This window comes from Schistocerca americana, chromosome 2, assembly GCF_021461395.2.
Source record: "Schistocerca americana isolate TAMUIC-IGC-003095 chromosome 2, iqSchAmer2.1, whole genome shotgun sequence".
Taxonomy (NCBI): Eukaryota; Metazoa; Arthropoda; class Insecta; order Orthoptera; family Acrididae; genus Schistocerca; species Schistocerca americana.
The window spans coordinates 489,901,473-489,925,363 of NC_060120.1; the positions used below are offsets into that span (position 1 = coordinate 489,901,473).

General features: G+C 41.4%; 1 protein-coding gene across 5 annotated transcripts in view; it reads left to right on the forward strand.

Moving 5' to 3' along the window:
• LOC124594800 (protein regulator of cytokinesis 1-like) overlaps positions 1-23,891 on the forward strand; it is a 144,499-nt gene that overhangs the window by 45,333 nt on the left and 75,275 nt on the right. For all 5 annotated transcript variants that reach the window (XM_047133224.1, XM_047133225.1, XM_047133221.1 and 2 more), the window contains exons 3-8: positions 4,762-4,860; positions 4,936-5,082; positions 7,776-7,895; positions 8,029-8,184; positions 10,901-11,065; positions 14,879-15,102. In XM_047133224.1, the coding sequence (XP_046989180.1) occupies positions 4,762-4,860; positions 4,936-5,082; positions 7,776-7,895; positions 8,029-8,184; positions 10,901-11,065; positions 14,879-15,102 (911 nt within the window). The remainder of the gene's footprint in view (positions 1-4,761; positions 4,861-4,935; positions 5,083-7,775; positions 7,896-8,028; positions 8,185-10,900; positions 11,066-14,878; positions 15,103-23,891) is intronic.

A 23,891-nucleotide genomic window follows, 5' to 3' on the forward strand; every position in this document is an offset into this window, starting at 1 on the left:
GTCCTTGTTCCTGGTAGGGAGATCCGCATTCCATAATGGAAGCCCAGGATTATAACCCAGATCACATTTGGCATACAGTATCTCCGCTCTGAACTACCATATTCCATCACTGTTGCCTCCTATTAGGGAACAATTGTTTATGCCCCCATGGTACGTACCCCATCCTTGGAACTGTTTTGATCTATCCTTTGGGCAGAAAGACTGTTGAGTCAGTGGTTTCTCACTATCTATTCATTGCCATCCATGATGTATTTCTAGGTTCAGAAGTGGTCTACGCAGATAGCTCAACAGTCAAAGGAAAATGTGAAATAAATTGATCAAGAACATTTTGAGATTTCTGTTAACATTTTCTCTTTATGTGTTGTTGTTGTTGTTAATAATAATAATATACAAAGTAGATCCTAAATTGATACAGTTCCTAAACATAGTAATGAAAAATTGGAAAACCACACTTAATATCCAAACAAATTCAAATAATATCACATCACGGCCAATACAGATTAAGTGTGGAATATACCAAGGAGACTCATTAAGTCCCTTCTGGTTCTGCCTTGCTCTGAACCCACTGTCCAACATGCTAAATAATACAAATTATGGAACATTCCAACACAAAATCACACATTTGCTATACATGCAACTCAACCAATTACTAAAGCTAACAGAAGTATCCAGCAATGATATAAATATGGCTTTTGGAACGGACAAATGTAAGAAAAATAGCATAGTCAAGGGAAAACACACTGCACAAGAAGATTACATATTGGATAACCACAGCATAGAAGCGATGGAAAAAACAGATGTCTATAAATATCTAGGATACAGACAAAAAATAGGAATAGATAATACAAATATTAAAGAAGAACTAAAAGAAAAATATAGACAAAGACTAACAAAAATACTGAAAACAGAATTGACAGCAAGAAACAAGACAAAAGCTATAAATACTTATGCTATACCAATATTGACCTACTCATTTGGAGTAGTGAAATAGAGTAACACAGACGTAGAAGCACTCGATACACTTACACGATCACAATGCCACAAATATAGAATACATCACATACATTCAGCAACAGAAAGATTCACATTAAGCAGAAAGGAAGGAGGAAGGGGATTTATCGCCATTAAAAAACCTACATTATGGACAGGTACACAATTTAAGAAAATTCTTTATAGAACGAGCAGAAACTAGCAAAATACAAAAAGCAATCACTCATATAAATACATTGGCTACACCATCGCAATTTCATAACCACTTCTACAACCCTATAGATCACATAACATCAACAATACGAAGAAAGTAAATTGGAAAAAGAAAACACTACATTTCAGGCACCCGTATCATCTAACACAGCCGCACATCGATCAAGACGCATCCAACACCTGGCTAAGAAAAGGCAATATATACAGTGAAACGGAAGGATTCATGATTGCAATACAGGATCAAACAATAAACACCAGATATTACAGCAAGCATATTATTAAAGATCCCAATACCACAACAGATAAATGCAGACTTTGCAAACAGCAAATAGAAACAGTAGATCACATCACAAGCGGATGTACAATATAGCAAATACAGAATACCCCAGAAGACATGACAATGTAGCAAAAATAATACATCAACAACTTGCCATACAACATAAACTAATAAAACAACACATTCCCACATACAAGTATGCACCAAAAAATGTACTGGAGAATGATGAATACAAATAATACTGGAACAGAACCATTATAACAGATAAAACACTACCACATAACAAACCTGACCTCATACTCACCAATAAAAAGAAGAAATTCCAACACAACTAATCGAAATATCCATACCCAATACAACAAATATTCAGAAGATAACAGGAGAAAAAATTGAAAAATACATCCAACTGGCTGAGGAAGTCAAGGGCATGTGGCATCAGGATAAAGTTGACATTATACCAATTATACTATCAACTACAGAAGTCATACCACACAATATCCACCAGTACATCAACGCGATACAGCTACATCCAAACGTATATATACAACTACAGAATTCTGTAATTATTGATACATGTTCAATTACCCGAAAGTTCCTAAATGCAATGTAACATATACCGTACAGTTAAAAGGAAGTCGCGCTTGATCAAGGTCCGCATCACTTTCCATTTTTAACCAGACATAAGTCTGAGAAAGGAAAGAATAATAATAATAATAAAGTATGTACAGAGTGACACTTACTGAACTATATGAAATAAAATCGTGATAACTTCTGAACGGTTGGCCACAGTGCATTATGGGAATTGGTATGCGCTGTAGAGTTTGGTTTAGTGACAAAGCCCACTTTCGTTTGGATGGGTTCATCAATAAGCAAAACTGGCACATTTGGAAGACTGAGAATCCTCATTTTGTGATCGAGAAGTCTCTTCACCCTCACTCAACAGGTGACTGGGTGCTGTACAGTATCCAGTCACGGAATAATCGGTGCGATATTCCTTGATGGCACGGTGACTACCGAACAGTATGTGAAGGTTTTGGAAGATGATTTGATCTCCATTATCCAAAGTGACCCTCATTTCAACAAGATGTGGTTCATGCAAGATGGAGATTGATCCCATCGAAGCAGAAGAGTGTTTGATCTCCTGGAGGTGCACTTTGGTGACCTCATTCCGGCTCTGGGCTACCCAGAGGCCACTAGCATGGGCCCCAATTGGCAGTCATATTCTCTGGATCCGAACACATGTAACTCCTTTATGTGGGGCTATATTAAAGACAAGGTGTACAGCAATAACCCCAAAATGATTGCTGAGCAGAAATCAGCCATTCAGGAAGTCGTCGACAGCATTGATGTTCAGACACTTAAGTGAGTTGTGTAGAATTTCGCTATTCGTCTGCACCATGTCATTGCCAATGACATCAGGCATATCGAACATATCATAACCTAAATCCGAATATCTGTAGTGACGTTTTCATATTGAGCATAGTGTGTACATGCTGTAGGTTGTAACTAGTGTATGTTTCCCCCATCCCACAAATAGTTCAATAATTATCTCCCTGTATATTCCATAGATAATAAGAAAGTATGTTACCTATGTCTGTCTGAACATTTATTAGAGTATTGTGTCAAAATTTGAAATAACTCAATCAAAAACTTTTCAAGACTTTGTTCACAATGTTTCCTCTGTTTTTATTATATTCATATTTGTATGCCATATATATTAAAAATATGTATCTTATGTCCATCCAAGCGTTTATTAGGGAATCATTTAAAACTTTCAAGTGAATTTTTCAAGAACTTGTAGAGTTTTTTGCTGACATCATACCCATTTATATAGTAAATATATATTTGCATGCAGTATATATTTAAAAAATATGTAGCTTGTGTCCATCCACACGTTTATTGGAGTATCGTGTAAAAATTTGGAGTAAATTGGTAACAGTATTAATCGATAATTTGTCATTATATAGTAGTATAGATTATTATTACAGTAGTTGATCTGCTCAATCGATCACAACATTCTCCCTGAAGAGAGCGATTCTCCTAACACCATCCGGCCCAACCCCCTTCCCCACCACCAAAAATAAAAAGTCCCTTTTTTAGTAAATATGTAAGTCTGGTGTCCACATTTTCTAGTCAAATGCTCAGTCTTATAAATACGTTGTTCGCTCACATTAATGTGACCACCTGTCAAAAGCCTGGATAACTACCTTTTGCAGTCCAAACTGTTGCAAGATGTGCAGGAAGTTGGTCAATGAGGTTTTGGAGATACCAATAGGGATGCAAAGCCATGCCAGTTCCAGTGCCATGTCCAGCTGCACTATGTTTCTCGATTGAGGGTCAATGGCATTAACAGCCGGGTCGAGATGCTTCCACAGAGTCTCGATTGGGTTTAAATCCAGATAGTTTGGTGGCCATTGGAGTATAGTAAACTCATCCTGGTGTTCTTTGAAATATCCATGTACACTGTCAGCTGTGTGACACATTGCTGGCACTGGATTCCCTGGACTATAATGCTCCCTCCTCTTACCTGGACATATACATCAGTAGCCATCAGTCTGATAGAGCATAAAACAAGATTCATCTGAAAAGGCCTCCTCATGCCACTTAGCGGACGTTCCATTGTGGTGTTGATGTGCAGATCCAGCCTTTGTCACCAATGAACAGCAGTCAGCATGGGTACATGAACCAAGTGCTTGGTGCAGAGGTCCTTATGGAGCAATGGTAGTTGAGGAGACCCTATTGGTAGCCCTTTGGTTCATCTGGGCGTTCATTTACCCAACAGTTCCACATTTATTCACCTGTATACACCTCTGCAGCCATCATTCACCTCTGTCATGTATGGCCTGTGGTGCACCAGTTGCCTAGGCACTGGTTTTGGATAGCGCCATTTTGCCTTGCACAGTATATTTCAACCATGGTGGCATGCAAACATTTTACAAACTCTGCTGTTTTGGAAATGCTTCCACCCTTGGCCTAAAAGCCAGTGATAATGCCCTTCTGACTCCTGGTAAGTCACTCAGTTACCACATCATGGTTACGACTGCACTGTTTTCAACATACCCACAACACGCTTTATACAGCCTCCACTGTCAGTGCTGGCACCTCGGAATGGTTACTGCCTGTTGACGTCAGGCATAGATGGTGGTCATAGTAATATGACTGGACCGTGTAGCTGCCAGTGTATTTTTAAATATTAGAAGTGATATTTTCATTGTTGAATAATATATGCAAAACTGTAGAGAGCTGATACTCATTTTAAAAAATCTCGTGATCAATTGTAGCACATGTTTGAAGATATGGTTTTAGAAGAAGATAATGCCAAGGAGCAAATTATCAAATCCATTGAAGATCTTTTAAAAGAGGCAGAACAGTTGGGTTCAGTAAGTATTTGCTTTTGTGTTTATACAATGGAAATTGCCATTAATTGTTCACCTGTTAGAACTTTTCCGTTTCAGGAAATTGGAGTAAAAATTCCTGTTGATAACAATGAATATGAAATGCTTCCACTGTGTCAAGTTGAGGAAGATCTAACAAAAAAAGTCTCTGAATACAGGGAACTGAAGCAAGAGAGGTTGTCATATTATTCCAAGCTCAGGGCAAAGGTATGTCCTTACATGTAAACAACACAATTAACCAATTTTATATCTAATTTCAAAGAAAGGCAATATAGCTTAGTGATATGTGGTGCATGGAAACGTGCCGCAGAAAATAGTATCAACACTAGCTTTTGAGCTCTTGCTCCTTCTCTAGCAAAAGTACACACACACACACACACACACACACACAGGTACACAAACACATATACCCACAGTGAGACTGACTATTTATTCAATTTTAATAAACATTTTTGGAACAGTGATCAAAAATTTTTAAATTTTTCTTTTTAAAATTCAGTCTTGATCACACCACATGTGCTACAAGAACGTATGTTCTTGTAGCATATGTGGTGTGATCAAGACTGAATTTTAAAAAAAGAAAAATTGCCTATTTATTGATTACTGAGAGCAATAGTTGCTAGGGCAGATGGAGGGGTGGGGGGTGGGGGGGGAGGACGTGAGGCAAGGAAGGGGTAGTGGGATAGTGTGAGGCAGTTCTTTTAGCAGATGACTCGGTGGTTTCACAATGAAATGAATGGCATTAAGATAGTAGAGCATATATGAAATAGGGAGGGGTGGTAGGAGCATGTGAGGGAACACAGAAGAGGGGCAGAGATGAAGTAGGTGACAGGGAATGGGGAGAGAGAAAATAAATTGTTCTGTTCAGAAAATTCTCCTTCGTTTCTTCGTAGCCTTTGTATTTTTGTGACAGAAAGAGATGTCTTAAATTTTTTACAGAAAAATGCGTTACATTTGGATCTGCAAATTTGGTGTATCTAAATATGGTAAGATTGTCTTACTAACGGCATCAAGATGACGACTGGGTTGTATCTAACCAGCCTTACACCTAGCCATAATGTTGAGATCGATGAGCCACCACTCTCAACTAGGCAGCATCTCTCCTTGGCAGACATGCTGTCAATGTTCTGTCACTATCGCGGTTGTTTACTTGCAATAATGTCACTAATCACCTTTTGGGCATATACATAACTTCTGCACCATTTCAGTGCATTAATGTGTTCATTGTAATTAATTATTATAGTAGTTCTATTACATGTTTATTACCTTATAAATAAAAAACTTTTTTATTTTAAATCCAGTGCATTAGTGTTTGTAAAATGATCCTTTCATATAGCGTTCATTAAAAAAAAAGACCATCATTCCACTTGGGACCTGTGGAGTGGTACCTTAAAAGCTTATTTGTTTGAGTTGTAAATATTTGTCATGTATTATTGTTTTTCTGACATGTTCTGCATCCTGGAGGACCTCCTCACTATGGATCAATTGGAATCTAATCTAATCAGGCAGCATATAACAAAACCATTTGGTATCTAAGCAGAAAAATGCCTTGAGGAATTAGAAATGTCATGTTAATACTATGTAATGAGGTAGGAGCAAATAGGCACTATGCCTAATTAAAAGGTCAATCTGATATTAGAAATGACAAGAAGCAATGTACCTCTCTTAAAGTTTTAAACTGTATTTTAAATGACCATCATGATTTTAGTGATCTGCATTGTTATTTGACCAAGATAGCAAATACCCGCAGTTGCTGTTATTCTTCCACACAGTCTAAAAATTCTGTGCCCCTAACATATATAGTGTATACTACGTGGAGCCAAAGGTTAAAAAGTCTCCCTAGGAGGAAAATTCTTATATTCCGTATTCTTACTAGCTCTTTGCGCTCCAGTTGATAATAGAAATGCACCAAATAGTGAGAATAATTCATAAAATTTAAAGGCCTCTTCGGAGATCCAAGGGAAGAAAAGTTTTTATCAGGTACGAGTGCTGAGAAGAAGGGGCAAGATTTAGGGGAGGTAATAGGCAAAGGTCACCAGAGGGATAGCATAGGACAAGACAGTCATTATGAAACATATTCTTTTACATGTACATTCATATTTTTGAAGTGAGATAATGATTCTCATATTGAGCTAGAAATAATTAGCAATAAATAAGCCATGTGCATTGAATATATGGAGGCAGGTGATATAGGTGATCGGAGTCATGAACAATAGCAGTCAAGTTTAAGTTTGTTCTGCACACTTACACCAAGCATTCTCCGACAGCCAGTGAGCGTTGTGCGAGCATAAAACATGATCGTAATGAGTTAATTTGGTGAATTTTTATTCCATTTGATGCTTCTCGTCACTTGTGGTGGTAAGCAACAAATTCTACAGAAGCGAACAGGAGACATAATTTGAAGGATATACACTTTCTTAAAGTGCGAAGTGTGGGCATGCCAGTACCGCAACTGTCACTTGGAACCAGCAACAATAATAGCCCCATCCGTGACTCGGCCTGCACGAATTGCCATCATTCGTGTATAGGAGTAAAGCATGTCAATCTGTATTAGGCCAGGGGTAAGTTTTATATGTATAAAGAAATGGTAAGTGCTGTTAATATGGCAATAGCTTGTGGGTTATGCTTGATCTAAAGTGTAGAGAAGTTAGTCGGTTTGTTGAAATTGCAAATGATAGAGTGGACTGGATGATGATCAAGTTTTTGTATGTTTGGCAGAAGATTAGTAAGAGTACATGGGTGGTGTGCTGTCTGATAACTGTTTAATGATGCATAAATAGTGTGTGTGTGTGTGTGTGTGTGCCGAAAGAATTTGTGGAAAAATTTAAGCTGACAGTGATATATTGTTCACTGGTAGCAAGCCAACTACCTTAACGCAGTAATTACTCATTTCTTTCCAGGAAAAAGAATTGTGTGAGCGTTTGGGTCTAGAAGATGTTTACGAAATACCAAATGCTGTACCTTCAGAGGAGCAGCTATCTCAGTTTGAAGTGTACATTAAATTTAAAGCTGATGAAAAGGTAAATAAATGTTGTCCCTCCCTGAAGAAGTGGGTGACACTTTAATAATTCTGTGTTTGCAAATATTATTAGTGCGTTTATCAATTTATTTCTTTTTTTACAAAAAAAAAAATTACCTTTTCTCCCTGTTAAGGATCGACTCACCAATTTTTTCTACCAAACAAGGTCAAGTATAATGGAAATAATGAGGGAGCTGGAAATGACTCCTTTATTGGATTTTGAGAAGAAAGTAGTATGTGAAGATGAAGATTCATTTAAGCTATCAAAAGAGAATATAGCTAAACTAAAAGTGAGTGTGATCTTCAGTTTTCACTCAAGCTACTGGTTGTAATTAATTAAAATTCTGTAATTTAGTAGTACTGGTTTTTGATAGTTCCAGAGATTATCTAATAACTTTTTTCTAATTTATTAAAGAAATAAGTCAGAATTTTAAAGTGTTATCGTAATTCGCTGCAGTGGTCAGGACAGACGTGATATTCCCATGTGTCAATTGCATTATTCAGATATTAAGTTTTATTTCAAAATTATTAAATGGAAAATTAATACAGGTACTACACTAATATTATTAGTTTAGCCTAAGAATAATATTTGTGTTGTTTAACACAGAGTGCTAGTTGGTAACTCCTCCCCATGTAGGCAAGGTGTTTGTCTGTGAGCTACTTACCATAGTTTCTTAGACCTTTTCCTGGAATAAAAAATAGACTAGTCATGCTGTATTATAAATCCCACAGCATATTCTCAGCTGATATCTTAATGCATCACATAATCACTTCCTGCTCACTTTTTATTGCTTTCAGAAATGAAGTTAGTGCACAGTTGACAGCTAATGGTTTTTCTTTCTTGTTCACGATAGATCTTGAATGCACATTGTGCTGTTTATACCGTAATCCTTAAACCTCTCACCAATCTTTCTCCCTCGTTGTTTACAGTAGTCTAGCAGTTGAGTACAAACCAAAATTATTTGTTGTAATCGCAATTTGTTTAAGTAAGTAAAGTTATGGCACCCAAGTTGTGTAGTGTCCATTGACTTCCAGAACATATTCAATACAGTTGCATACTGTTCACCTACTTAACTAGATACTAGCTTACAGAGTATCAGATCTACTTTGTAATTGGATTTTGGATACCTTAACAGATGGAACTCAACACATTGTTGTTAACATATGTAAAACCAAATTATGATGTACCACTAGGGGGTATTATAGAGTCACTGCCACTCACAGTACATATATATAGTTCTGGTGAATGAAGTCAGAATATTTGTGAAGCTCTTCAAGCTTGATACATATTGGAAAGTAGCGTAATTTATTGCGCATGAATAAGTGGAAATGCCTATTATTTTTTTTGTATACACTTTTGGCAATCAGTTGTAAAGATAGTAACCGTAAAATATCGGGGAATATGTGACCAGTGGCCTAAACTGAATGACCACATGAAACTAACTGTAGAGATCAGGTGCTCAGTTAAGATTCATTGGAAGAATCTTGATATACTGTAATTACCCCATGAAACTAACAGCTTACAATATCTCATTCATTCAGTTTATTATTGCACAAATGCCTGTAACATATACCAGGTTAGGATTAATTAAAGATATCCAGAGAACCATTTCTTCATGTGTTCATTTAGTGAGTGCAAGTGTATGACTGAGATGCTCATCAGACTCCAATAGATGGCTGTACAAGAGCACTGTATGTCACAGAAAGCTTTACTGTTAAAATTCCAGATGAGTATTTTTCCAAGAAGAGGCAGGCAACATACTGTTTTGTGTTACATTCGTCTCACAAAGTGACAATGACATGAAACTCAAAGAAATTAAAATTCATTTGAGGCTTTCTGACAGTTGCTGTTGCTGTGCATTCTTTACGAATGGGGCAGTAAATAAGGAAAGTGATAGTGGTACATGAAGCACCTTCTACCACACACACCATACGATGTATTTTGGTGTATTGATGAAAATTTGTAGTATAATTGGTGCTGGATTGGTCTTGGAACTGGAAGCCATGCCATTCGTGTTCTCCGTATTCCTCCTCGTTCTGATGCAGAGTGTAACTGAGTTAGCACAGTAGTGGGCAAACACAGTTGCCATTATCATGAGTAGTAATCTGATGTTGAGCTGCCTGTCTGTGTGTGGGTTTCATAAGATTTGCCTGAATAACCCCAAATAAAAGCTGCATGTAAACACTTTTTGATATTAATGTGGATTCAGTGGCATCTGATTCCACTTATAAAATGCTTTTGTTGTGAAGCTTGAACGTTAGTTTTAACTAGGTGCTACCAAATTTGAAAGATTATTCAAAAATAGAGAGAAATTAAACAAGCACATGGTTGTACCAGACTGCCTCCTGCTGCCATTAACCATAAGGGTTATCATTTACCACAGTGTTGTAAATGATCAGCAACTCATTGTGTAGATTATGTATTCAGTAATTTGTTTTATTATGAATGCACATTGGAAAATATTTTAAACAATATTTTGACCAAAGCTTACATTTCGAACATAAATTAGGAAAAATAGCTGACTTGCAAATGACTTATATGTGGTGCATGAAACACTGGGTCTGATACAGCCAGCAGAATATAGTCACATTGAGCATCTTCCTGCTCCTTATTTAGGGTTGACTTTAGAATCCTATTGTCTCAGCATCACATCCTTCGTTTCATACTCCTCACACTATTGTCTTTTTTAAACGTTTTGCAATCTAATTCAGACTGTACTGTCAACTCTTTCTCCGACGCATCATTGAGAAATTCTGTGATAATAGTAAAATGACACACTTGACCTCAGTCATTAGCCACAATTCTTTTCAAATTTTGCACTACAAAAGTTCATCTAGAAACTAAAACATGCTTGTAACATGCTACGAGACCAATTAATTTTTACTTTGGCCAGGGTCGCAGCTGGCTTTGCTGTATATTATTTTTCACGTGAAACCCCATATGTTGTGAGTGCCTGTATGTCTTCATTCCTTTTTTTAACTCATCTAATTTTTATTTGTGTTTAGGAATTACATAACACCCTGGTTCAGAAGCTAGAAGACACAAAGGCATTGTCAATGGAACTTCGGGAGAAACTCTGCAAATTGTGGGACCGGCTTCATGAGAGCTTTGATGCACGGACTGCATTTCTTGATGCACATAGTGGCTATTCAGTCAAAACTATAGAAGCTGTACGTATAGTATTATTTACTTAATACTGAACCCTGTGCTGTTCAATATGTTGTTTTGCTATCAGATGTAATTTATATGGTGTGGACAAAACTAAAATTCCATGTAATTGGCAATGTGGTATCAGGTGAACATACATAACTTTTTTTTAACTTGTGTTCTCCATAAAGGAGGCACATTTAACCAAACTTGATTTTGGTTCTACACTGACAACTCTATTTTCGATTTTCACTGTGAAATACGGACCAACTGCAAACATCTTCAGGAACTACATAATAAACAGAATGTTTAAGAGTGCACAGAGCATAAAGTTATCTGGAATAGGTGCGTAGATTGCCCTTTGCATAGACTCCCAAATCTTTATATAACATGCTAGTTAACACTTGGTGGGTAAGAGAAATAGTCTTGAAAGTGTAACCTCCTTGTTAATTGGAGAATGATAACATCCAGAGACCAACAGAAGTACGCAGATAAAATAAGTGGTAACCTAGATCCACCAAACCTAGAAGAAATAATAACTACCATGAGCAAACTGAAAAACAACCTGGCCGCAGGAACAGACTGTATTCCAGCAGAGCTATTTAAGCAAGGAGGTAGCAAATTGGAACAGATCCTTTTAAAGATGGCTATTTTAGTATGAGAAAAAGAGAAAATGGCCAAACAATGGAAGGAAGGAATAATATACAAGTATATCAGTTAGAATGTGGTAACTATAGAGGGATCACATTACTTAACATGGAATATAAAGTATTTTGCAATATACTATTTGACTGTTTCCTTCCAATAATTCTGAGAGAGATGGGGGCATATCAATGTGGGTTTCCTCTAGGAAAGTCCACTCAAGGTCAGACCTTTGCTCCAAGGCAGTAGTATTCAACCTGTGTGCTGCAGCACTCTGTGTGCAATAAATGACTGGCTATGGTGTCGTGGATTTGTTTCGTAGTTAGTGGCAAAGAAGACAGTTGTCTGAAATTCCATTTGTGGTGTCAACTTATGTGACCTCGGAGAAATTCCACTTTCGATGTTGATCAGCTTGTGTAAGCAGTCATAACCTCAAAGCGGAACTGTTATGTGTTACGCTTAGCACCAGCAGTGATTGTTGCATTTTCATCTAGTTTTTGTTATATTGTGGCTTTGTTATAAAGATAATAAAGAAGATAAACTGTGGGAAAGGTCTTAAATTTGTTAAGTGGAAGTAAAAAGCGAGACCTTCCTAATGGCAACAAGGAAAGTGGTAATGAGGATAGGAAACAAAGGTAGATAAAATACAATAATAGCTACAAAAATTTTGGTTTCATGTGCACTGTTGTGAATAGTGAAGGGTGTCAGCAGCGTGTTTTGTGTTTAAAAGTACTTTCTGTTGAATGTATGCTAAGTAAAGAATTAAAGTAACGTTTAGAAAGTGTTCATAAGACTGACATGGTCAAACCGAGAGAATATTTTTGTAGAAAACTGAATAAAATAAAAGAGCAAAAATTGGTGTGTGGATGAGAAGCAGAAAGGAAAAGAGAGGAGAGGAGAGGAGCAGAGAAAGGGAACAGACTGGTGGAAGCAGTGAGGGGAGGGCAGGTGAATTGTGAAAGGACAGGGGGTGGAAAAGTGGGGTAGATGGTGTGGAGACAGTAGGTTACCCTGTTTTTATCCGTGCCCCACTCTGGACTGTTGCTTCCATTTAATGTGTTTCTGTTGCAATCTGGCCATAGTAGTGGTCATGTGTTTGAGGTGTGCTCCCTTGTGTGAATTTCTCTTTTCTGATTACACTGGATTTGCATTTGAGAGGGCGATGGTTCAAACCCGCGTCCGGTCATCCTAATTTAGGTTTTTCGTGATCTCCCTAAATTGCTTCAGGCAAATGCCAGGATAGTTCCTTTGAAAGGGCACGGCTGATATCCTTCCCTAATCCGATAGGACCCATGACCTCGCTGTTTGGTCCCTTCCCGAAATCAACCAATCTCTCTTCTTAAGAAGACTGGCCAAAGGCTATTATGTAAAAGTCATTTCATTGTGCCTGCCTGCAACTCAGCATGCCATTTTTATAGTGCTCTGTCGTAGCAAATGACAAAATAGACAGCTGAAGGCCAAACAGTTCTAATTGCACAAATATTAATAGAAATATATTTTTGCGTGACAAAATCTGATGATGTAACATGACTTGAAATTTTAAATCACTGAAGTCTTTGTTCTCCATTTCCTGTCTTTCATATACTGTGATTTAAAATTATAAAAAATGGCTCCATGTAAAACCATGCCATTGTTTTGATGTCTTATTTTCAGGAAGTTGATATCCGAAGTGGTCACTAGCAAATCAGTTGTGCTCAGCAAGAAGAGAGAGAGTAAATTGAAAGTAATCGTAAAGTTGAAAGTCGTGTAACAGCAGTGGGAAGCGTTCACGCCTGGGAAAAAATTATTTATGGAGCCCTGCAGTAGGCACAAAATATTCAGAGGGGCCCCTAAGGAAAACTGACACAAAGTGGTGTCACTATGAACCCAAAACCAGATTCCAGTTTCCAGTTTTATTGGTTCCTTGTTATGCCACTCACAAATATGAAACTGATCTGGGGCAATATGAAGAAAATTGAGAATTCGTTTAAGGTGAATTGAGTTTGGCAATCCTGAACTCAACAAATATTTCCTAGACACTGAACCCCACCTCTTTGCTCAATAACAATGTGCGTTCGTCAACCAGGCTAGCAGGACTTCCATTTTGACAGTTATCACTTTTCCCACATAACAAAGTTACTCCACTACAGCCTTGGCATGCATGGAAGTTACATTTGCAACAGAAGCAGGAGTTAATTGATAACATTCCAGAGCCTTAACAGACAGAAACTCTTGTGCCCAACTAATTCAGAAATAAATTTCATACACTGTTTCTTCTTGTGACACCACTGAACCCCCTTACTTAGTGAATCATTTATCGTTAGTACTCCCTTGGTGTCAAACACCGCCCACATCTTGAAAAACTCAACTCTGTATAGTTTGCTAGCCTTAAACTATCCCATATGCCCTCAGAGGAGGGATATCCGACCTAAAACTTTACATTATCCTTCCTCCTTCCTCAGACCATCAAGCAAAGTTGTATTCCAGTACTTACCCATTCAGTTTACACAATACCGGAGTTCATTCCTGTGTGTCTGACCTAAAATTGCACCCCTTCTCTACCCTGCCCTCCCTCCCATCTGTCCTCCAATGAGTCATACTCCTTTAGCTGAACCATATTTAGAGCATGTCCTGTATTCTCACTCACCACCATCTATTGCAGTCATGACATAGGAATTCCCAGTCTGATCTGTGGCAGAGCTTTTTGTGAGAGCAGCTCCATCTCGCATCAGCTGTGTTACCACCACAGCACTGTTTTATATAGGAATGACAACAAGCTGGCTTTTCGCATAAATGACCATCACTCTGCTCCTGCTCCTGCTCATCTTCCAGTGCTGGGATTTCCCTGGCCTAAACCTTTGCTAGTCCACATCGTCAGTAGCTTCTTTTCCACTCCTTTTTTTCTTTCCTTTTTCTCTTGTATTATTACATTCATCCAGTCACAAGTAAATTTACCACAACTGTTGATAGCTGATTGTTTCCCTCTCATGTGCCTACTACTTCATAAGAATTGCCTATTGTTTCTTATTTTAAATATATCAGAGATTGGCATTTTTTTATGTTAATGGCTCATTTGTTAATTATACCTCATGCACATTAGATGCCATCAGGGAATGTTCATTTATTGAAGCCATAAAACTGCAAATTATATATGCGAAGTATATTCTCTCTTTAACTCTTGTGCAAAACATTTAACTTTAACATTATTTTTTCAGCTCAAAACTGAAATAACACGTTGCGAGGAAAAAAAGCGACAGAACATAAAGATTTTCGTGGAGAATATTAGGCAAGAAATTCATAACCTCTGGGACAAATGTTGCTTTGGTGAAACTCAAAGGCGCAAGTTCATACCTTATTTTTCTGACTGTTATACAGAGGATTTACTTGGATTGCATGAACTTGAAATAGAAAGATTAAAAAAGTTTTATGATACAAACAAGTAAGTGTGTGTTAATTAAGTTCATTCATTAAATATGTTGATTTCACAAAACTGTTAGTCAATACGAAGCGTGGCTATAGAATAATGGGACTGATGCTGTTGCAGAGTGAGTACACAAGCACGAAAGATGAATGGCCAGTAGCTGTGAAACATGAAGCCTTCTCAGTCAAATGCAGCATTTCTGTATTGTAATAATAGAGCAGTAAATTGTCATGAATTTTCACGTGTAACTTGGTAAAACTGCTACTAAAATAAGTGTGTGACGAAGACTGTTTATCACATACGTGAGGTTTTGAGTGGTCCAAGCGTTTCCAAGATGGCTGAGAAAATGTTGAAGATGGCTCATGCCCAAATGCCCTTAAATATCAAAAACATATGAAAATATAAAAAAAGTAGGTAATCTGACTCCCATCTGACCGTCAGTATTTGATCATATGCTGAAACTGTAGGAATTTTCAAATAATGTGCAAGGCCAATTTTACATAACCAGTTTAACATTAAAAAAAAAAAAAAACTGAATTATGGAAGAACAAGCCATGGGTTCTGCATCAAGACAATGCACCGGCTCATGCGGAATCATTCATTAGGAAGTATCTAGTGATGTACTATGATACATCAATTTTAGGCCACCCACTTTATTACCTGACCTAGCATCATGTGACTTCTGTCTGTTCCCCAAGGTCAAATCTGCATTAAAGGAACAAGATTTCAGTCTGTTGAAGCAGTGAAAGAAAAAGTGGCATTCATTATCAAGGAGCTCGTGTAGGAAGACTTCCAGCACTGTTTCCGTCCGTGGAAAATTTGCATGAAGTGTTGCAGGGCTAGAGGAGTGGAATATGTTGAGGGTGACAGTAACTTAATATTTGTTTTTTAAATAAAATGTTTTACAGTAGTAGTCCTTTTATTTTATAGCCATACCTTGCATTATTTCATACTAGAAGTTTTATCTTCATTCTACTTCTTAGTAACCTGTGTAGTCAGAGCTCTACAGGCTCATCAATGGTATGTTGTGTGTGATGTCCGTATAAGCATACAAGGGTATGAAAATACATGTATAGTGTATCACTATTGTAGATACGTGGTTTCTATCAGAACATGTCAACTGAGAGAGGAGAAAAAATTTGGATGGTGTGTAGTTGTGAGGGCTCAGATGTTGCAATTTCATCAGAGATGCTTCAAATGAGTTAAAGAAACCTAAGATCAGTGCTAAAAATTCCCTATTTTTATGTCTCTTCCTAGTAAAATTTACTCGCTTCTATGTTCATACTCGAGGTCTTGCTTGACTTCCTCCTGTTTTCTCCCTATTGATAGCTGAGGTGACTGAACGATTTAGAAGTGGAACAAAAGACAGACGGTTCAAACCATGGGTGATATGGAGTTAAGGAAATATTTTAGGCCATTGTGGAGGGGGAGACATGAGAGAGGAAATGCTGACATAATCCACAATCAGCTTTGCTAATACAACTTACAACGTTTAGCTTCGCTGCTCTGTGATGATGGGTCAAGCACGTTTCACAATACTTTTTGCAAGAACAGACCTAATCGGGAATGGTGGCGCTGTGTAGGCAACCAGGAATGAGCCTATCAATTTGTCGATCACTATAGTGTCAAGTTTACATTTATTACATATCTGTTAGTGACAGGAGAATCTCTGTTGTGGCGAGAACACTTTAGATGGATATGTGGTGGTTGTGCAACATGTGAAATATTTGTGACAAGGAAGAATATCAATGTTATTGCTCCTCGTTTCACTTGCAGCAATTTAAGCTGTCATCATAGGTTCTTGTGTAACCACACAGTAAGAAATCGCCACATATTCGGGAATAACCTGCAAGGTATTTGTGACAATGAAGAATATGAATTTTATTGCTGCTCATTTCACCCGCATAAATGTAAGCTGTCCTTGTAGGTTTCTGCCTAACTACGCACTCAGAAATGACCATAAATCCCTAAACAAATAGTCATAAATTTATATCTCGGCCTTCATTCTGTAATCAGACATGTTTAGCAGCATCAAATGTTGCAGAACATACTGTATTACAAATATAGTTGGCATGCATTGGGTTGCTAACATCTAACTCAGCTAACTGTGATGCTATCCACGACACTACAGTTTGCTCCTCAGATTCATGTATTGTGCATTAGTTATCTTAAAATCTCTAGCAACCTTACGTCGTTGATGCTTTACTAATTGATATTTAATGATAGTGTGAGGTATTTGTGATCTGATACTTTCAATGCACCATTGCTTTGAAACAGCATACCGTGCACATAAGTCACACAGTATGAAGGAAATGAATAATAAGAATGCACACAGAGTTCACACAGGTGTTGTTCACAAGCGCTCACAAAAGTGAATAGTTGAAAACCCACTAGTGACATCACTACTGCAAAAGGTAGTGTGGAGCTGCATGAACACTACCACTGAAAACATGTTTCTGTTGGAAACATTAATTCCTATGGTGTTTTGCATCTGTTTATGACTTAGTGTCTGTTCTCTGTTTCTGTCCACACTGGCAGCAAACATTTCTGTGTATTCGCATTGTTCGCAACACTAAATACTAGAAGGTACAAGGAAACAAAATGAAAGACTTTGTCATCGTTCATAACCTGAAGGCCATAAGCTTAAGGTTGTGTTCATCAAAGAATTTTGTAATTGGTTTAAAAATTAAAATACTATTTTGATGGAGAGTTTGTATAGTAGTTGATAATGGTTGATGAAATTGAATTAGTTATTGTATAAGATAGATTTGTTGGTTTGCAAACAGTTGTCTTTGATGAGCGAAAACATACTTTAGAACAAATGGTGGGAAAAACGTGGTTCATACAGGAACTGAATATGGGGAGGGGGGGGGGGGGGGGTGTTAGGAAAGCAATTAGAACAGACAGGCTGTTAGTCTTAGTTTCTTGTCAATGGAGATTCATTCCAGACCCTTGAGTATTAATTACACATTTCAAAGCAAGCTAAGACAAATGATCTTACTCTCATTTCTACACAGTCTTTCTCAGTATTTCGCCAAATGTAACAGCAGTTTTCTGGAGAGCGTCTTGTTTTATTTGCTGTTCTGGTACTGCTTGCTTCCTATATTCCACAAGCAGCCGTCTGCCTGGTACAGAGATAATAACTCGACAGTCTGCTGTCTTGTCCACGGCATCCCACCCCCAACCCCACCCGGAAAAACTTAGTATAGAACTAGAAAACAAAACACCTAATTAATTTATACAACAGACGAAATAATATGACATATAAACATACACTTGCGCTGTGCAGCAGTGACATGAGGTAGCTGGGCTGAAACATTGTTTCTTTTTTCTGTATGGACATTGCTATGGATAGATGTTTAGATATATGGTATCCACGTCATGTAGCCGGAAACATGTTTAGAGCTTATTGTGTACACAATCTGAAGTCTACTCGACCCAACTGAACTGCCATTGGCTAATGAAGGAAACTACACAACCCCACATGATAGATTCCAATGTCTTTCACCGTACTTCACGGTTTTCGGTTTCATTCACAATGTTATTAATTTTTACTTTTTTCTGGGTGAACACAAAGGAAAGGTCCCCCCTGCAGGTTCGGGGGTAAGAATAGGCAAGCGGTATTCCTGCCTGTCGTAAGAGGCGACTAAAAGGAGTCTCAACTGTTTTGGCCTTTAATGTGATGGTCCCCTGAGGGGTTTGACCACTCTATTTCCAAATTTTTCCGTTAGTGCGTACCATTTGGGGAAGGACACCTTACGTGGTGCATCTTAAATCCATCTTGCCCTAAGATATGGCACACCTGATATTTTCATGGAGTTGGACTTACATCAAGCTTCCGGCCACATCCGCTGCAGTGTGTTCCGGATAGCATCCCTTCCCTCCATTGTTCACTTCCATCTTTGCCCTCGTGATGTACATGGATATTTCGACACCCGACATCCAGCACGGTAGCCAGTCCGTTGTGGTGGGGTCGTCATGTACCCTCTTGGTGGTAGCCCCCTGACTACACAGGGATCGCACTGCTGATGCCTGAGCTGCTACCTCCCCACGTATGCCGAGGAGTAGATGCCTATCCCTTTGGGGCATCGGGACTCCCGGCAAAGGCCATCCTGCCAGGTGGTCTTTGCTGCGGCTGGGTGGCGCCCGTGGGGAGAGCCCCTGGTCGGAGTGGGTGGCATCAGGGCGGATGACCCGCAATGAAGCATGGTACATCATCTCTCGCTGGTGGGCCTCCACCAGCAGTCTCTAAGCGATCGAGGTCTAACCTCAATGGAAAGAAATTTGATCAGAGATCATTTCCCTCCCTGGCCACTCCATGGGAGGAAAGTTTGTCCAAAGAAGGCAGTGGAGATTATTCACCCCGGTACCTCATGTGTATGCGAGTAGATGGGGAATCATTTATGTCGACCAAGCCCCAGTTTTTTGTGGAGCATTTAGAGGACAAGTTCGGGGAGGTGGAGGGCTTGTCCAAAATGCGCTCTGGGTCAGTTCTCATCAAAACAACATCCTCTGCCCACTCACGGAGGTTGCTCGCTTGCGACAGGATGGGGGATGTTTCCGTCACCATCACTCCCCATAAGAGTTTAAACATGGTCCAGGGTATTGTATTCCACAGGGATCTTCTTCTGCAGTCCGACGGTGAACTACGCGCCAATCTAGAACGACGATGTGTTCACTTCGTCCGGCGCGTCCATTGGGGTCCGAGGGATAATCAGGTAGCCACCGGTGCCTTCATCTTGGCCTTCGAAGGTGATGTTTTACCCGGAAAGGTCAAGGTGATGGTTTACCGCTGTGATGTGAAGCCATATATCCCTCCTCCAATGCAGTGTTTTAAATGCAGGAAGTTCGGGCACATGTCATCTCGCTGTACTTCCGGCATCACATGTCGAGATTGTGGACGTCCTTCACATCCCAATACTCCATGTGCTCCGCCTCCCATCTGTGTTAACGGCAGAGAACACCATTCCCCCTGCTCGCTGGACTGTAGGATATTCCAGAAGGAACGAAAGATAATGGAATATAAGACCCTGGACCGCCTGACCTACACCGAGGCTAAACGGAAGTATGAGCGGCTCCATCCTGTGGCAATGACGTCGACCTACGCCGCTGCTGCAACAACGGTTCTCGCATCGTCACTTATTGTTGGCTCTAAGATCTGTCAGAATCCACTGGCCCCCTTGGTTGTGGGGGGCACTTCGCTCCCTGTTGCTCCTGCTCCATCTGCTTCAGGAGCAACACCCCCCAACCATCGGGGACATCAGTTCCCCCTTCCCAACCGGAGAAGAGTAAGACTTATTTGGCTACTCTCGCTAGGAGGGGGTCTCTTGGGGACCTACCTTCACAAGTTCCGACCAGTGGAAAAGCGGACACCCGCAAGTGGCTGAAACAACCACCAGTCCCTGGTCGTAGGGCCTCACGGTCGTCGTCCGTCCCTGAGGCTGACCCAGTGAAGCCCTCCAAGCCTGAACCACCGAAGGCACAGCGAGAGAAACAGAAGAAGAAGAAAGTCCCCAAGGCTAACGACATTGCGGTGGCACCCATCCCACCGCTTCCTACAAGCACTGCGTGTGAGGACACGGTGGAGATTCTGGTGTCCGCTGAGGACCTCCATCTTGTCGGTCCCTCAGACGCCACGGAAAGCACTAGCACAGGTGCTCATTCGGAGGCAGCAGGTGACCCAGCGGCGTAATCTGCCTTCCCAGTCCCATCACGCCTTTCTCAGACATGGACAATACCATCCTCCAGTGGAACTGCAGCGGTTTCTTCCACCATCTAGCTGAGCTCCGCCAGCTTATCAGCCTTCACCCTTTCTTCTGCATTGCACTTGAGGGAACTTTGTTTCCAGCAATGCGAACCCCCGCCCTCCGAGGCTATCAGGGTTATTATAAGAACAGGGCAGCTTATGAAAGAGTGTCTGGTGGCGTCTGCATATATGTCCTTAACTCTCTTCACAGCGAGTCTGTCCCTCTACATACAGCTTTAGAGGCTGTCGCTGTTCGGGTGTGGACGCCACAGGCTGTTACTGTCTGCAGTCTTTACCTTCCACCGGATGGTGATGTCTCGCAGCGTGTCCTGGCTGCGCTGATAGCCCAATTGCCGCCACCTTTCTTGTTACTGGGCGACTTAAACACCTATAACCCTCTGTGGGGTGGTTCAGTGGCAACAGGTCGAGGCGCCACCGTTGAGCATTTATTGGCGCAGCTCGATCTCTCGATTTTAAATGATGGTGCCTCCACACACTTCAGTGTGGCGCATGGCACATACTCCACCATTGACCTATCGATCTGTAGCCCTAGCCTCTTACCGTCTGTCCAATGGAGTGTGCATGACGATCTGTGTGGTAGTGACCATTCTCCAATCTTTCTGTCACTGCCGCGGCGTCACTCTTCTGGGTGCACCAGCAGATGGGCTATGAATAAGGCTGACTGGGACTTGTTCTCCTCCATTGCCGCTATTGAGCCTCTCTCTAGTGACGACATTGATGCGGTGGTTCACTCAGTCACTACCAGCATCGTTACTGCCGCAGAATCTGCCATTCCCAGTTCTTCTGGGTCCCCTCGGCGGCGGACTCTGCCTTGGTGGTCGCCTGAGATCGCTGAGGCGATTAAAGATCGCCGGCGGGCGCTACAGCGTCACAAGCGACATCCCTGCATTGAACACCTCATCACCTTCAAACGGCTGCGTTCGCGGGCCCGATGCCTTATCCGCCAAAGCAAGCAGGAGTGCTGGGAGCGGTATATGTCCACCATTGGCCTCCATGTCTCTCCATTGCAGGTCTGGGCCAAGATCCGATGCCTCTATGGCTATCGGACCCCTGTCAGCGTCCCTGCGCTCTCACCGAATGGAGCAGTTTGTACAGACTCCGTCGAAATTGCCAACAGCTTGGCAGAGCATTTTGCTCTTAGTTCCGCTTCTTCCAATTACCCACGGGCCTTCTGCTCCATTAAAGAGCAGATGGAACGTCAGAGCCTTTCTTTTCGCACCCACCATTCTGAATCCTACAATGCTCCATTCAGTGAGTGGGAATTTCACAGCGCCCTTGCCGCTTGCCCTGATACTGCTCCTGGGCCAGATCGCATTCACTGTCAGATGCTGAAACACCTTCCAGTGGACTGCAAGCGACGCCTCCTCGACCTTTACAACCGTCTCTGGGTCGAGGGTGAGTTTCCATCGCAATGGCGGGAAAGCATTGTCATCCCCGTTTTGAAACCGGGCAAGAGCCCTTTGGAGGTGGACAGCTACCGCCCCATTAGCCTCACCAACATTCTTTGCAAGCTTCTCGAACAGATGGTGAGCCGGCGCTTGAATTGGGTCCTGGAGTCTCGGGGCCTTCTGGCTCCGTCTCAGGGTGGATTCCGTAAAGGCCGCACCACCACCGACAATCTGGTGAGTCTGGAGTCGGCCATCTGTACTACCTTTGCCCGCCATCAGCACCTGGTCGCTGTCTTTTTCGACATGCGGAAGGCGTACGATACGACATGGCGTCATCACATACTTTCTACGCTTCATGGATGTGGTCTTTGGGACCCTCTGCCGCTCTTTATCCGAAATTTTCTGTCGTATCGTACCTTCCGCATGCAAGTCGCGGCCTCTCATAGTTCCTCCTGAGTCCAGGAGAACGGGGTACCACAGGGATCTGTCCTCAGTGTCTGCCTGTTTTTAATCGCAATAAACGGGCTCGCTGCAGGGGTGGGAAATTCTGTCTCCGCTTCCCTGTATGCTGACGACTTCTGCATTTACTACAGCTCTACTGGCATTGCAGCTGTTGAACGTCAGCTACAGGGCGCTATCCGCAAGGCGCAGTCTTGGGCTGTAGCGCATGGTTTTCAGTTTTCGGCTGCCAAGACCCGCGTTATGCATTTCTGCCGGTGCGGACGGTCCATCCTGAGCCGCGGCTTTATCTTGCCGATGAACTCCTTGCTGTGGTGGAGACCCACAGGTTTTTGGGTGTAGTTTTTGATGCCCGGCTGACTTGGCTGCCTCATATTCGGCAGCTTAAACAGGCGTGTTGGCGGCATCTAAATGCTCAGAGATGCTTGAGCCACACCCGCTGGGGCGCCGACAGATCTACCCTGTTATGGCTCTACCAGGCGTTAATCCAGTCCCGTCTGGATTATGGGAGCCGGGCTTACGGCTCAGCATCCCCATCTGCGTTGCAGGTGCTGGACCCAATCCTCCACAGCGGGATACGCCTTGCCACTGGTGCTTTCCGTACCGGCCCTGTGGACAGCATACTAGTGGAGGCAGGTGTCCCTCCGCTGCGGTTACGGCGCCAACATTTGCTGGCCACTTATGCTGCCCATGTTTTCAGCTTGCCCGGGCATCCTAACTATCGGCTACTATTCCCAGAGTCGCACGTCCATCTTCAAGAACGTCGATCCAGGGCTGGCAGTACGATCGCGGTCCACGTCCGAGAGCTTCTCTCCGGGCTTGGGGCCTTACTTCTTCCGCCTCCTTTCAGGGCACCTCTGCGTACACCCCCATGGTGTGTGCCTCACCCTCACCTTCAGCTGGAATTGGCACAGGGCCCAAAGGACTCAGTCCCTCCAGAGGCCTTCTGCCACCGCTTTGTTTCCCTCCTTGCAATGTATCAGGGTTCTGGCATTGCGTACACTGACGGCTCGATGGTTGCTGGTCGTGCCCGTTATGCGCTTACTCTAGGGGACCATTCCGAACAACGTTCATTGCCGGCTGGCTGCAGCGTTTACACTGCTGAGCTGGTCGCCATCTTTCATGCCCTAGAGTATATCCGCTCCTGCTCAGGTGAGTCCTTCGTGATCTGTAGTGATTCCCTGAGCGGTTTA